The sequence below is a fragment of the Erinaceus europaeus genome, chromosome 11 (assembly GCF_950295315.1).
Source record: "Erinaceus europaeus chromosome 11, mEriEur2.1, whole genome shotgun sequence".
Taxonomy (NCBI): Eukaryota; Metazoa; Chordata; class Mammalia; order Eulipotyphla; family Erinaceidae; genus Erinaceus; species Erinaceus europaeus.
Genome location: NC_080172.1, coordinates 76,501,508 through 76,515,650, shown reverse-complemented (window position 1 = coordinate 76,515,650; position 14,143 = coordinate 76,501,508). Strand labels below are relative to the sequence as shown.

Sequence of the window (14,143 nt, the reverse complement as noted above, 5' to 3'; positions counted from 1 at the left end):
CTGGGGATCAAACTTAGGATCTTACACTTGCAATTTTTGCACTTTGCCACTGTGCCAGCTGTAAAGAACAGAGTATTGTTCAGTTTGGGCATGTGCTGCCAGTACTTACACATAGAAATCCTACTGTACCCTACTCACTAGTTTGTTCTTAACCAAACATATGAACCACCCATCATAGATAATAGAATTTTTATGTCTACTCTTTTTTAGTTAATATTTGTGTTTATTTTTGTAAAAATGAGTTACCTCCTTTATCCTGGAATCTTTTCAAATATATTGCTCCAGGCTAATGAAGAGTGGAAAACATGGCTAGTGTTTAATGTATTCTATAAGGGGAGGATGAGACTGAGGATTGTTTTCATATTCCTTTACACACAATTATTCATTTTTTTCTTAAGCAGAGCACTGCTCAGCTCTGGCTTATGGTGGTACAGGGGATTGAACCTGGGACTTTGGAGCCTCAGGCATGAGAGTCTCTTTGCAAAACCATTACTCTACCTACCCCTACCCAATTATTCAGTTTCTATTCATGAAGTTCTCCAGTATGTTTTGGCATAGATGGCAGAAATGGTATTCTTGGTAAAGCTGCTTAGTGTTACTAAGGCATGTGCTAAAATTAAAAATCAAAAAGCCTGACTTTTTTTTTTTTACACATGATATACAATAAGAAGTATTTACCATGTAATGGCAAGAAATATTTAGTGGTAAAAAATAATTTTTTTGGAGGGGGCATGCATCACACATTCAATTCATATCAATTGTGCAATTATGAGACAGGTACCTTACATGAAAGTTTTTTCTGAGTGATTTAGTTTTTTTTCCGAAATGACGACTAGTCATACACAGTTTTAAATGGGAGAAGTTGGGAAAGAAGGACAAAACAAACTAAAGATCATATTTGTAACTGGAAGGACTTCAAAGTGACCACTTGAGAAATGGTCTTTTAAATAACAGAGACTAAGTGGGATTGGTGTGCAGACACCTATCACAGAAAGATGAGAAGTCGTACTCAATGGCATAACTGTCTTGTAAACAATTACTCAAATACACAGACTAGCGCGATTTCTTCCTAAGGTCTACTCCTCCTGGCCTGCCGCCAACTGCTTTGAGTGGCTGACTTGTCTGATAAAGTTGGGGACAGTCTGAGCGCTGAGCAACAGCTGACTAAGGGCACAGGCAGAGCCAATAGGCACCCCTCACACACACACACACACACACACTCTCTCTCTCTCTCTCCTCTCCTCCCTTCTTCTCCTTCTCCTTCTCCTTCTCCTTCTCCTTCTCCTCCTCCTCCTTCATTTCTCTCTCTCTCTCTTCTTTCTTCATTCCTCCTCCTCCTCCTCCCCCTCCCCCTCCCCCTCCTCCTCCTCCTCCTCCTTCTTCTTCCTTCTTCTTCTCTCCTCTCTCTCTCTCTCCCCCCCCCGCCCTCAAGCTCCGCCCCTCGAGAGCGCGTGCCTATGGGCTGGGACCCGGGGGGCGTGTCAAAGCTGGTCGGGCGGTGCGAGTCTGGTGGGGCGGGGCTACTGAGGGAGGAGCGAACCAGGGGGCGGGGCTACTGAGGGAGGAGCGAACCAGGGGGCGGGGCTGCTGGGCGGGAGGCGCGAGGCCGGGGGCGGCGCCGCCGTGGCCAGCGCGGTCGTGGCTGTAGCTGCTGGGGCGGCGGCGGCGGCTCGGCCGGGAGTCTGTGGGTGTGGGGGATGGGGGCGACGAGCTCCAACCCTTGGCGGCGGCGGCGGCCGTAAGTGCGGGGCGCGCATCTGCTCTGAGACGCGGGATGGAGCGCCGCGGTGAGTGTGGGGCGGCGTGCTGCGGCTCGGGACCGGGGTGCCCGCGAGTTGCGGTCCAGGGTCCGGGCGGCCCACGCGGCGCGGGCGCGAGCGCGGTGGAGCGGGGCGGAGGGCCAGGCGGGGCTCCTCGAGGCTCGGGGTCCTGGGCGCAGGGTCGGGCGAGTGGATAAGCTCGCAGCTGAGGAGCAGGGGCCTCGGGCGTGCGCTGCTCCGGGTCAGGCGACGCAGCTCGGACCACCGCGCGCTACCCGCGAGGGACTCCGGGGCCCCCTCCCTCTCCGGCCCCGCGTCCTGCAGCCCCTCCGGCTTCTGGCCTCGTGCCCTCCGCCGCTTCCTGGCGGGGTCCCGAGGTTCCTTCACTCTGGTCCTCAGAAACTCTCTGGAAGTTGGGTGGTGCTCTCCGCAATTCCAAGGGTGACGAATGCCAAGGGTTGAGATAAAAGAGACATGTCGAGTTTCATGTCTACTTTTTCTTATCACACTTCCCCTCACCTAGACTCAGAGGGTTTATTTCTTTGGAGGTTGGCTAAAGGTGGGGAAAAAAACCAAGCAACAAACAAACCCTCCTTCCCTTGCAGTCTGAGTGGCCCCTCCGGCGCCGCACGATCGCCCTCTCCCCTCCTCCCGTCTCTGTCCATCATCACCCCGCAGGCTCCCCCCCCCCCCGCAGCTGCCTCTTCACCACCCCCATTTAGTCCCATCCACCTTTTCCCTCGTCTTTCCTAGTCGTTTGTCTTGCCAGGAGGTAGGAGGGACAGGCAGGCGATTGCAACTAGTAAGAAGAGGATGAGTGTGTTTCACCGCGGTTTCTAGGACCTCAGGATTGGAACCCGGTGTTGGGGCCTTTGGCCGGACAGGGCCACCAGGGCCTCTCTCGTCTTTGACTCTGACTAGTCCACTATCACCAGTCTTTAGAGGGAGGACAAGTGTTTCTTTACCAGCTCTCCTTAAAAAAACTCTCCCCTCTCCTCCCCATCTCTCATTAAAAAAAAAAAAAAAAGACAACTTTGACGTCATCTGTTTTCTAGTAGTGGATCCTTGGGAGGTGTTTAGAAGTTGTTTTGAGAAAGTTACAAGATCTTAGTGGTGCTGAAATAGCAAAGAGGCTTTTGTTCCCTGTTTACCTAACCCCCTTTTTTTCTTATTGGTTTTTGTCTCCTTATTCAGTCTGAGGAAGGGTATTTCCTTTTCAAGGAAATTCAAATTGTTTAAGAGAAGGTTAACATTTAGAATAAGAAAAACCACATGTTATGAGAGTCTTGGAGATTTAAGTACTTTTCTTTAGAGATTTCTTTAGGCGTTTTGCCAGAAATTTGTACTTAGAAATATTTCCTGATTAGGGGGTCGGGCGGTAGTGCAGCGGGTTAAGCACACATGGTGCAAAACAAAGCTCAAGGAGTGGCATAAGAATTCCAGTTCGAGCCCCCAGCTCTCCACCTGCAGGGGGGTAGCTTCACAAGCGGTGAAGCAGGTCTGCAGGTGTTTGGTTTTCTCTCCCCTTCTCTGTCTTCCCCTCCTCTCTCCATTTCTCTCTGGCTTATCCCCCCCCCCCAAAAAAAATGTTTCCTGATTGTAGGAACTGCAAGTGAGGCACCAGTGAAAGCTTAGACTTCTTTAGCTATGGTGCAAATGGCTGTAGTCTCACACTTCTGAGATGGAATAAAAGTAAACTGGAGTGGCACACTTAGTTAAGCACACATAGTACTATGTGCAAAGACTCGGGCTGGAGCCCCCACTCACTCCCCAGTTGGAGCAGGGACACTTCACAAGCAGTGAAGCAGATCTGCAGATGTCTTTCTTTCTCCCTATCTCCACCTCCTCTCTCAATTTCTCTTTGTCCTAGTTAGTAAAATGAGTGTGTGTGTGGGGGGGGCACTGAGCACCAGTGATAACCCCGGTGGCAAAAAAAACCCAAGTAAACTGGTGGGCTAGGCAATAGCTCAGCCAGTAGGGCAAACACTTTACTATTACGGAGGAGGACCTGGTTCTAGAGGTGAAGCAGTGCTTTGACATCTCTCTCTACCTCTCTGCTATTTGAAGAAGAAGAAAGAAAGGGGATTTGGTGGTGGAAGCGATAGGATATTGCTGTCATGAAGCTCCAGCAGCAGGGGAGAAAGTGCATTTGAAGGAAAATAAGATAGACCTAGATAGAAGACACGTTGAGTCCTTAAATTGGCTAGAAATAGAGCTTTCTCTTGCCTGAGAACAAGAAAGCACTGTTCAGTGAATCTGTATGATGACTGGTCATTCCCACTCTGCCTACCTTCCTAAAATACCAGCACCTTTAGTTCCCAGCTAGGAAAGCGTGTCCACTTGGAATTTGTGCTTCTACAACTACTGCTATTTACTCCAGGAATGAGTACTATACTGAACAAGTCTCATGCTCAGAAAACACCCTAGAAAGATTTCCATACACGTGCCATTGGTGAGTCATTTGGCACTGACTCAGAAAATGTTTTGTGATACAACTTTGATAGACAAGTTTCTGCAGAACCCTTCAGTCTATTGGGTCAAAGTAGACAATTTCAAATGAATGGAGCACAAGGCAAGAGAAGATCATTGAGTGTCCTGTGGAAAGTAGAGGGCAGATTATTTTCATCGGAGGGAATGAAAACGCTTCTTGGAAGAAGTAAGGTTTTGTGTGGAATTGTTGCTGAGAGAATGATCTTAATCAGCTCAAAAGGCTGAAGAACTGATGGCATATGGGGGTGTCATATAGGGATGTCACTAATTGATTTCATTCATCCTGCTTTGAAGAGCATTTTAAGTGTCCTCCCTCACCTCCAGCATGATAGCAAGCCACTATGCATAAAGACAAAGTCAGGTGTAAAGGAAAGAAATTTAAATGAGAGATTAAGGTGATGGTTTGTATGATGAGGATTTCTGTGGGGAGGGTTCTCACTTTCTTCATTTTCTTTATTATTTCCCTGATATAGAACCATTTAAAGATACTACCTCCGGATAAGAATTTTTCTTTTTTCTTAAAAAAATTTCATGGCTAAGGATATTTTCAATTACTATCTTCTTCCTAAGGAGGGGGTGGATGGGAAAGGTGGGAGACATCTAACATCCTTTGAAAAATATTAAAGAAGAAAGTAAGTTGAATTGCAAGAACTATTTAAACAGAATTTCTTTTTTAAAATAAAATAATTATTGGATAGAGACAGAAAGAACTTGAGAGGAGAAGAGGAGATAGAGAAAGACACAGAGAGACACCTGCAGCACTGCTTCACCACTCGTGAAGCTTTCTCCCTGCAAGTGGGGACCAGGGGCTTGAACCAGGGTCCTTGTGTACTATAATGTGTGTGCTTAACTAGGAGTGCCACTGCCTAGCCCCTAAACAGAATTTCTTAAACTTTATTCATTTATTTATTTTAGTTGCTAGAACAGAAAGAAGTTGGGGGGGGGGAGAGAGAGAGAGAGAGAGAGAGAGAGAGGGGAAAAGGGAGAAGAGACCCCGACTTGTAGCGCTGTTTCACAATTTGTGAAGTTTTTCCCCTGCATGTGGAAACTGGGGACTTGAACCTAGATCTTTTTGGATGGGTGTGTTTGGTTCCTTAGGATATATCCTCAGGAGAGGACTTGCAGGATCGTAGGATAGGTTCACTTCTAGCCTTCTGAGAGTTCTCCAGACTGCTCTCCACAGGGACTGGACCAATTGACATTCCCACCAGCAGTGCAGGAGGTGGCGCAAATTCTTATGAGATATTTTCTCCCACTTCGTGGCTTGTATTTCTTTTATCTTTTCATCTTCTCCTCCTCCTCCTCCTCCTTCTCTTTCTCCTTCTTCCTTCTTCCTCCTCCTCTCTCCTTCTTTCCCCTCCAGGGTTACTGCTGGGGCTGGGTGCCAGCACTACAAATCCACTTCTCCTGGAGGCTGTTTTTTCCCTTTTGCTGCTCTTGTTTTTTATTGTTATAGTTATTGTTGTTGTTGTTATTGATGTCGTCATTGTTGGATAGGACAGAGAGAAATGGAGACAGGAGGGGAAGACAGAGAGGGGGAGAGAAAGATAGACATTTGCAGACCTGCTTGACCGCTTGTGAAGCGACACCCCTGCAGGTGGGGAGCCGGGGGCTCAGACCGAGATCCTTATACTGGTCCTTGCGCTTCGTGGTATCTGTGCTTAACCCACTGCGCCACCGCCCAGCCCTCCCTTGTATTTCATTTTTAATAGTCATCTAAAGTTAGATTTCTAAGTTTTGACTAAGCTCATTTGTATTTTCTTTTAGGTTTATTGCTTTTGTATCTGAGAAATTGTTTCTTAGCTTTTTCTCCCATGTTTCCTTTTAGACTAGGAAGTTTTAAAGAAGCTTCCCAAGTGTTGATGCAGGTCTGTAGCTATCTGTCTCTCTCCCTCTTTACCTCCCCCTCCTCTTTTTTCTATCCAATAAAATAGAAAAAAATGGCAGGCAAAAGCAGTGGATTCGTAGTGCTGTCACTGAGCTCCAGCAATTACCCTGGAGGCAAAAATAAACGAATAAATAATTTTTTAATAGAAATTAATGGGACAGAGAGGAAGAATAGCAGATACATAGAGAGACATACAGATAGATAGAAAGAAAGACTGACTAGATAGATAGGTAGATAAGGACTAGGGCGTTACTCATCTCTGGTAATTTATGGGAATCTGGGGATTGAACCTGGGACCTAAGAGCCCTAGGATGAAAGCCTTTTAAAATAGCCATTGTGCTATTTCCTCAGCCCCTTATACTTTTCCTTAAGAATAACTTTGTAAATAATTCAGGCTGTACTGTTTCAATTACTTGTCTTTACTGTAGTAGTTCAAAAGCAATTGTTGGCAATACACAAATCATTGGGTATGGTAGTGTTCCCCCAAGTTTTTATTTATAAAAGCAGATAACTTATGAATTTAGGAGACTGATAGTTTTAGGTTTTATATTTAGGCCTGTGATACATGTTGAATTGATTTTAGGATATGCTGTGAATTAATCATCAATGATAATTTATTTTAATAGGAGTATGAAGCTATTTTAATACAATTTGTTGAAAAACTACCTTTTCTTCTGCTAATTGATTTGGTATATCACAGAAATTGAAAATCAGTTGCCTGTATATCTGGGTATGTTTCTTGTCTCTGTTCTCTTCTGTTGATCCTTGTCTTTATACCAAATGCCACACTGTCTTAACTATAGTAGTTTTGTGCTAAGTCTTAAAACCAGGCAGTTATTGGTTTGCTAGTTGTTTGCATTCTGTGATCTGTGATTTCTCTTTCATCATCAAAACCTGCTGTACCACATCTTCAAATCTCTCTCTCTGACTTTGTTTCATATAAAGTAATTACTTTTAAATTTTTATTTTTGAGGTTATAAAAACTGATTTAGCATTACTTGTCTTGGGTATATTATCCTTTTTACATATTACCAAGTTTAACTTAATACTGGGTTAAAATATTTGCTCTACAATTCTCTTATAATTTTTTTTTTCTGATTTTGTTATCAGGATATGAAGTCACTAGTTGGAAAGTGTTCCTGCCATTTCTGTTTTCTGAGACATTTTACTGGATTCTTTTATCTAGTTCAATAGATTTCATGAACAGTGGCACCATCTGGATCTATAGTTTTCTTTATGAGAATTATGCATTCAGTTTATTCAACACATATGAGAGTACTTAAGATTTTCTGTGTTAGGTTTAGCTACTAGTATCTTTTCAAAGAATTTTCCACTTTATTTGAGTTGAATTAATTAACAAGGTTGTTTGTAGCATTTCTTAATACTTGTTTGATATATGTAGGGCTCATACTGCTACCTTCTTTTATTCATGATATAAGTAATCTTTAATTTTTTCCTCTATTTTTTCATCAGTCTAATTATTTATTAATTTATTTGATTTTTTCAAATGACCAGCTTTTGGTTATATTGATTTTTTTTTTCCCCCTCTGTCTTCTATATCACTGATTTCTACTTTTATCACTACTTCTTTCCTTTTACTCAGTTTCTTTTGCTTTCTAACTTTGTAGAGATGTAGTCATTTGTATTAGATGCTTTTTTAAAGTAGCATTTAGAGATGTATGTTTCTTTTTTTTTGAAATATTTATTTATTTTCCCTTTGTTGCCTTTATTATTGTTGTAGTTACTATTGTTGTTATTGATGTCATTGTTGTTAAGATAGGACAGAAAGAAATGGAGAGAGATGGGGAAGACAGAGGGGGAGAAAAAGATAGACACCTGTAGACCTGCTTCACCGCCTATGAAGCAATTCCCCTACAGGTAGGGAGCGGGGCTCGAACTGGTCTTCTTACGCCGGTCCTTGCACTTTGCGCCACGTGCGCTTAACCTTAACGCTGTGTTACTGCCTGACTCGTGAGATGTATGTTTCTTATATCATTGATTTTAAATTTTATTTTTGAAATGTTTTTATTTTTATTCAGTTCAAAGTATTTTCAACTTTTCCTGTGGAAATTTGACCCATGCCTTATTTAAAAGTGTATTTTATGATTGCAGAAAAATATTGGCCATTTCCTATAGATAGACGGCTTTAATAAATGACTCTTGTGCGTTTGGAAAGAATGTATATGTTAAGCTGTTCCATCTGGTTAATCATCTTACTGGTTTCCATGATCTGTTCTATAAGTTTATGAGAGAGGATTGTTGAAATCTTAACTATCATTGGAATTTGTTTATTTTTTCCTTCACTTTCAGTTTTGCTTCACATATTCTGAAGTTCTAGCTCTAACTTCATCTATTTCTGTGGATTAAGTCTTTATGGTGAATTATCTCACTATTATGAAGTATTTACCCTTGGTGAAATGCCTCACCTGATATAGTTGAGCTACTTCTGCTTTCCTGTAGCTAGTACTTAAATGTGCTGTATCTGCTTTACTTTCCAGTCTATAGGAACACAGAGAAAGGGAGAGACACCATAGCACCAGGGCTGCCTTTATACTGTGGTATGCCCATGTGGTGATGGGGCTGGAGTCTGCGCTGTGTACATTGCAAGGCAGGTGCCCTACCCAATGAGCTATTCCTCATGTCCAGCACCAAGTTTGTTAAAAAAATGTACAGGAGCCAGGTGGTGGTGCACCTGTTACAATGCACAAGTACTTGGGTTCAAGACGGGGGAACACTTTGCGAGTGGTGAAGTAGTCATGCAGGTGTCACTCTGTCTCTCTCCCTCTCTGTCACCCCCTTCCCTCTTGATTTCTGGCTGTCTCTATCCAATAAATAAAGATAATTTAAAAATATAAGAAAATAAATTTACACAGTGAAGCTTGTTTTAGAAGTTCTGTTTGGCTGAGTCTCACTTTTACTGGGATGGGTTTAAACATATGCGCCTTTTACGGGTCTGTTTCTTACAGGAAGTTGAGATATAGAGGCATCACCACTCCAGGACAACTTTTTTTTTTAAAAATTTTATTTGTGATTTCATATTTATTTATGAAATTACAAAATAAGAGGGGTACAACTTCCCACCGTTCCCACCACCAGAGTTCTGTGTCCCCATTTCCTCCATTGTAAACTACAGAAGTTCTCCTAAGGTTGCAGATAACTATTATTTAACTATTATTTCTACAACTATCTGTCTATATTTATATATACTTGCCCATTTTTTCGATGGCCCCATCTTCTCTTCCTTTCCAAGTCACATATACACTTACTTCATTCAAACTTCCCTCTCTTTTTCCTCTTCTCTCTCTGGGTCCTGAAGGAGCTGGAGTTCAGAGCCCTTTGGCCATCTCCCCCTATCATTTCTACCTCACTAGGAGTATCGACTAAAAATATTTTTGGGGTGCAGAAGATGGGAGTTGTGGCTTCTGTAATTGCTTCTCTGCTGGACATGGGTGCTGGCAGGTCGCTCCACATCCCCAGCCTGTTTCTGTCTTTCTTCTAGTGGGGTAGGGCTTTGGAGAGGTGAGACTTCAGGACACTTCAGGACACATTGGTGGGGTTGATTGCCCAGGGAAGTCAGGGTGGCGTCATAGTAGTGTCTGCAACTTGGTGGCTGGAAGAAGTAAGATATAAAGTAGGATAAAGTGATTAATGAACTGGAACAAAAAAGGTAGGAATAGGGCAGATGAGAGTAGGGATCTTAGGGTAGAAAGAAGCAAGGAGGTCTATTTTAAGTATGTTCCTTGGGGCCTATGACTATCCTGGTTTTTGTTTGAGTTTGATATCTAACAAGGAGTTGGACAAAAATATTGTCTGAGAAAAAGGTTTCAGAGTTGAGAATAAGGCTAGAAAGTTAGATTTATGGCAGAGTCGCTTCTGATCTTGAAGAAAATCTGTGAATAAAATTAACTGTTTACTTCTTCTGCCTGCTCCAGGGACTGTATTTATTTATATTTAGCACAGGAGTCTGTAACCTCTGAGTCTCTGTCGGTCTGAGCTCGCAGTACATGAACATTCTAGGCTGCACTCTTCAGGACCCGTCTTCCTTGAGTGGCAGGGTAAGGTGACCCAGATTCCCTTCAGAGAGTGGGGCAGTCCTTACCATTGCTACTTTATAATGAGGGCAAGGTCCTGGAGAGCCCCTCAAAAGGGCTTATGATGGTGTTCCTGCTGGAAGCGACCAGTGATAGTGGAGAGAAGAAAGGTCTATTAGAGGTCTAGGCCCTTCATATTTGTGTGGGAATCCATGGATTCCCTGACTAGGGCCCCAGATGATGGAGTGGCCTGGTATTGAAAAAATCCCATTATTAAGTGAGCCATTCTCCTGCCCTTATCCAGCTTTTGTAGTCCTTTCTTTATCTGACCAGCTTAGACTTTTCTCCTAGTTGTTAAAGCGTTGAGTGTCATTTGTTGTACCCAAACAGAATTAGGTCTATAGGGTCTGTCTTCTTTGGGCCTTTCTGCTAGATTGCCCAGGCCAACTTTTTTCATACAGAAAGACAGAAATAAAGAGAAAAAGATGCCACAGCACCTTAGCTTCCCTCAATGCAGTAGGGACCAGAGTCGAACCTGGGTTTTGCCCATGACAAAGCAAGCTCACTGTCCCAAGTGAGAGCCTTTTTTAAAATAATTAAAAATATTTATTTATTATTGGATAAAGACAGAAACTGAGAGGGGAGGGAAAGGGGAGATAGGGAAAGAGAGAGCTACCTGCAGCCCTGTTTCACCATTCATGAAGTTTTCCCCCTGCAGGTGGAGACCAGGGGCTTGAAACCAGGTCCTTGTGCACTTTAGTGTGTACACTTAACCAGGTGCACCACACCTGGCCCTGCCTTTTTTTAAAAGTTTTTTTTATTATCTTTATTTATTTATTGGATAAAGACAGCCAGAAATTGAGAGGAAAGGGGAGATGGAGAGGGAGAGACAGAGAGACACCTGTAACCTTGCTTCACCACTTGCAAAGCTTTCCCCCTGCAGGTAGGAACAGGGGGTTTGAACCAGGGTTCTTGCGTGTTATAACATGTGTGTTTAACCAGGTGCACCACCACTGGCCCCACCTTTTTCTCTTTTTATAGCATGTTTAGCGTATTTATATTTAATATAATTATTGTTTAGATTGGATTCAAGCCTCTCTTGTTTCTTTTTAAATTCATCTCTGTTCTTTGTTTCTTTTTCTTTTCTTTTTTTTGTCTGCAGAGTCATTTCTGCGGCTCGGTGCCTGCATTACAAATCCACTGTTCCTGGAGGCTATTTTTTCCTTTTTGTAGCCCTTGTTATTATTCTTGTTGTTATTGCTGTCATTGTTGTTGGATAGGACAGAGAAAAATTGAGAGAGGACTGGAAGACAGGGAGAGAAAGACACCTGCAGACCTACTTCACCGTCTTGTGAAGTGACTCCCCTGCAGGTGAGGAGCCGGGGGCTCCAACTGGGATCCTTACGCCGGTCCTTGTGCTTTGCACCATGTGCACTTAACCCACTGCGCTACCGTGCAGCCCCCATTTCTTTTTCTTTCTTTGCTGCCTTTGGATTATTTGAAATTTCATTTATATCCACTACAGGATTAACTTTATCTCTGACGAGATTACATACATTTCTATCTTATTATAGTTCTAGTATACTTGCCAGTAATATGCTCCTTGGATCTGGACTGTGTGCATGACAAAGCATGTGCCCTAATGAGCTGTTCCTGGGAGCTAGCATTCCTCATGTCAGCATGAGGGTTCTTAAAAAATTAATATATGAAATGAGGCTTGCTTTTTTAAGACTGTTTGACTGAGTCAAATGTTATTTTTATTGGGATGGGGTTAGATGTATTGTGAATACATGACTTCCTGAGATCTCACCTTGGGTGTTCAAAGTATTTCTCTGCTCCGATGAAAACTCCCAGCCTTGTGGGAGGCCTGGGAATTGTTTAACTACAGAGCCAGGGAAATTCTTTGCTCTGTCTTTTCGGAGTTTGCCCTACACATTTGCAGTATTCAGCAGAGTTTTAAGGAATTGCCTGTGTAAATTTATGGAGCTCTTCCAACTGCTCTAGTCTCCTAGAACTATGATCTCTGTCTTCTCAACAAGAAAGAGTACCATGTTCTGCTTGACTTCTCCCTTCCTGTATCATGGTTTAGAATGTGTTTTTGGAAATTGTTCTATTTGCCCAATAAAATGGCTTACAGTCTAGATTTCACTGAGTGCATCCTGTGACATAGTTTAACACGTTCTATTATCTGTATTGCTTGTAGTGGTAATTAGATGTAGAACAGGCTTTCTTAACATTAATTTAACTGATCATTATGGACCAGATAATTTTTTGGGGGAAGGGTTGGGAAGCATTGCCTTGTGCACTTAGAATATTTAGCAGCTTCAACCCAGTTTTCCTAACACCATTGCTGAAAAGGCTCTCCTATTTCCATTTGATGTTCTTGGCACCCTTGTCAAAAATTAGCTGACCATAGGTATAGGGACTGATTTCTGGGCTCATAATTCTATTCAGCTGGTCTGTGTGTCTGTTTTGGTTCCAGTTACAGGCCACTTTGACTATAGTGGGTCTGTAATGTGTTTTGAGGTTAGGAAGAATAAGGCCTCCATTCTTGCTTATTTTCCTCATGATTACTTTGGCTATCCTGGGTATTTTCTGTCTCCAGATAAGCTTTTGTATCTTCTGTTTTATTCTCTTGAAGAAATTTGCTGGGACCCTGATAGGGATTATGTTCAGTCTGTATATGACTCTGGGTAGAATAGCCATTTTGACTGGACCACCAAATTCCAGATGGATAAAGATTTAGAAGTTAGACTATAAGCTGTGAAATACTTAGAGGAAAACATAGGTTTTTCCATATACATTTTTATAACATCTTCACTGAATCCAATTGCAAGGAAAACAAAAGCAAAAATAGACCAGTGGGACCACATCAGACTGAAAAGCTTCTGCATGTCTAAGGGAATCACTACCATAACAAAGACCCCCACAGAGTGCGAAAAATCTTATGTGTCATATATCTGATAGAGGACTGATAACCAAAATACACAGTGAATTTGCCAAACTCAAAAATCAAAAAAAGATAAAAAGACAAACAATCCCGTTGAAAAATAGGTAGAAGATACAGACAGAATCTTTTTATTTATTTATTTATTTATTTTATTTATTTATTCCCTTTTGTTGCCCTTGTTGTTTTATTGTTGTAGTTATTATTGTTGTTGTCGTTGTTGGATAGGACAGAGAGAAATGGAGAGAGGGGGAGAGAAAGATAGACTCCTGTGAAGCGACTCCCCTGCAGGTGGGGAGCCGGGGTTCGAACCGGGATCCTTATGCCGGTCCTTGTGCTTTGCGCCACCTGCGCTTAACCCGCTGCACTACAGCCTGACTCCCCACAGACAGAATCTTTTCCAGAGATCCAGTAAGTCAACAGACATGAAAAAAATGCTTAAAGTCATTGATCAGGAAATACAAATAAAAGCAACAATGAGATACCACTTTACAGCTGTGAGAATGTCACAGGTTAGAAAAGACAGAAACAAACTGTTGGAGAGACTGTCAGGGGTAAGGGACTCTCCTTCATTGCTAGTAGGAATGTTAAGTTGGTCAAACAATGTGGAAAATAGTCTGGAGACTAACCAGAACTTACATAGAGATTTACCCAGAAAAAAACAAGAGCACCTGTTTGAAAAGATCTATGCACATCAATGTTAATAGCAGCACAATATGTAATAGCCCAAACTTGGAAGCAGCCTAGATAACCCAATGGCAGATGAATGGCAAAGGAAGTAGTGGTACATATACACAATGGAATACCATGCAGCTGTTAAAAATGATGAAGGTGTCTTCTTTACAATATTATGGTTAGAGCTTGAAGGCATCATGAGAAAGGCCAGTAAGGGAAAGACCAATACTGAATGATCTCACTAATAGGTGGAACTTAAAAACAAAAAATTAGGGAAAACATAAGGTGAAACTTGAACTGGGTGTAGCATATTATACCAAAGCAAAAGACTGAGGAAGGAGGGAAAGGGACA

General features: G+C 42.5%; 1 protein-coding gene across 5 annotated transcripts in view; it reads left to right on the top strand.

Annotated features, from left to right (window-relative positions):
• Window positions 1-1,628: 1,628 nt before the first annotated feature.
• LOC103127711 (rho GTPase-activating protein 29) overlaps window positions 1,629-14,143 on the top strand; it is a 60,032-nt gene continuing 47,517 nt past the window's right edge. For 2 of the 5 annotated variants that reach the window (XM_060202114.1, XM_060202110.1), the window contains exon 1: window positions 1,629-1,787. In XM_060202114.1, coding sequence (XP_060058097.1) covers window positions 1,775-1,787 — 13 coding nt within the window. In that variant the 5' untranslated portion in view covers window positions 1,629-1,774. The remainder of the gene's footprint in view (window positions 1,788-14,143) is intronic. The other 3 variants (XM_060202113.1, XM_007538591.3, XM_060202109.1) reach the window with 2 other exon arrangements.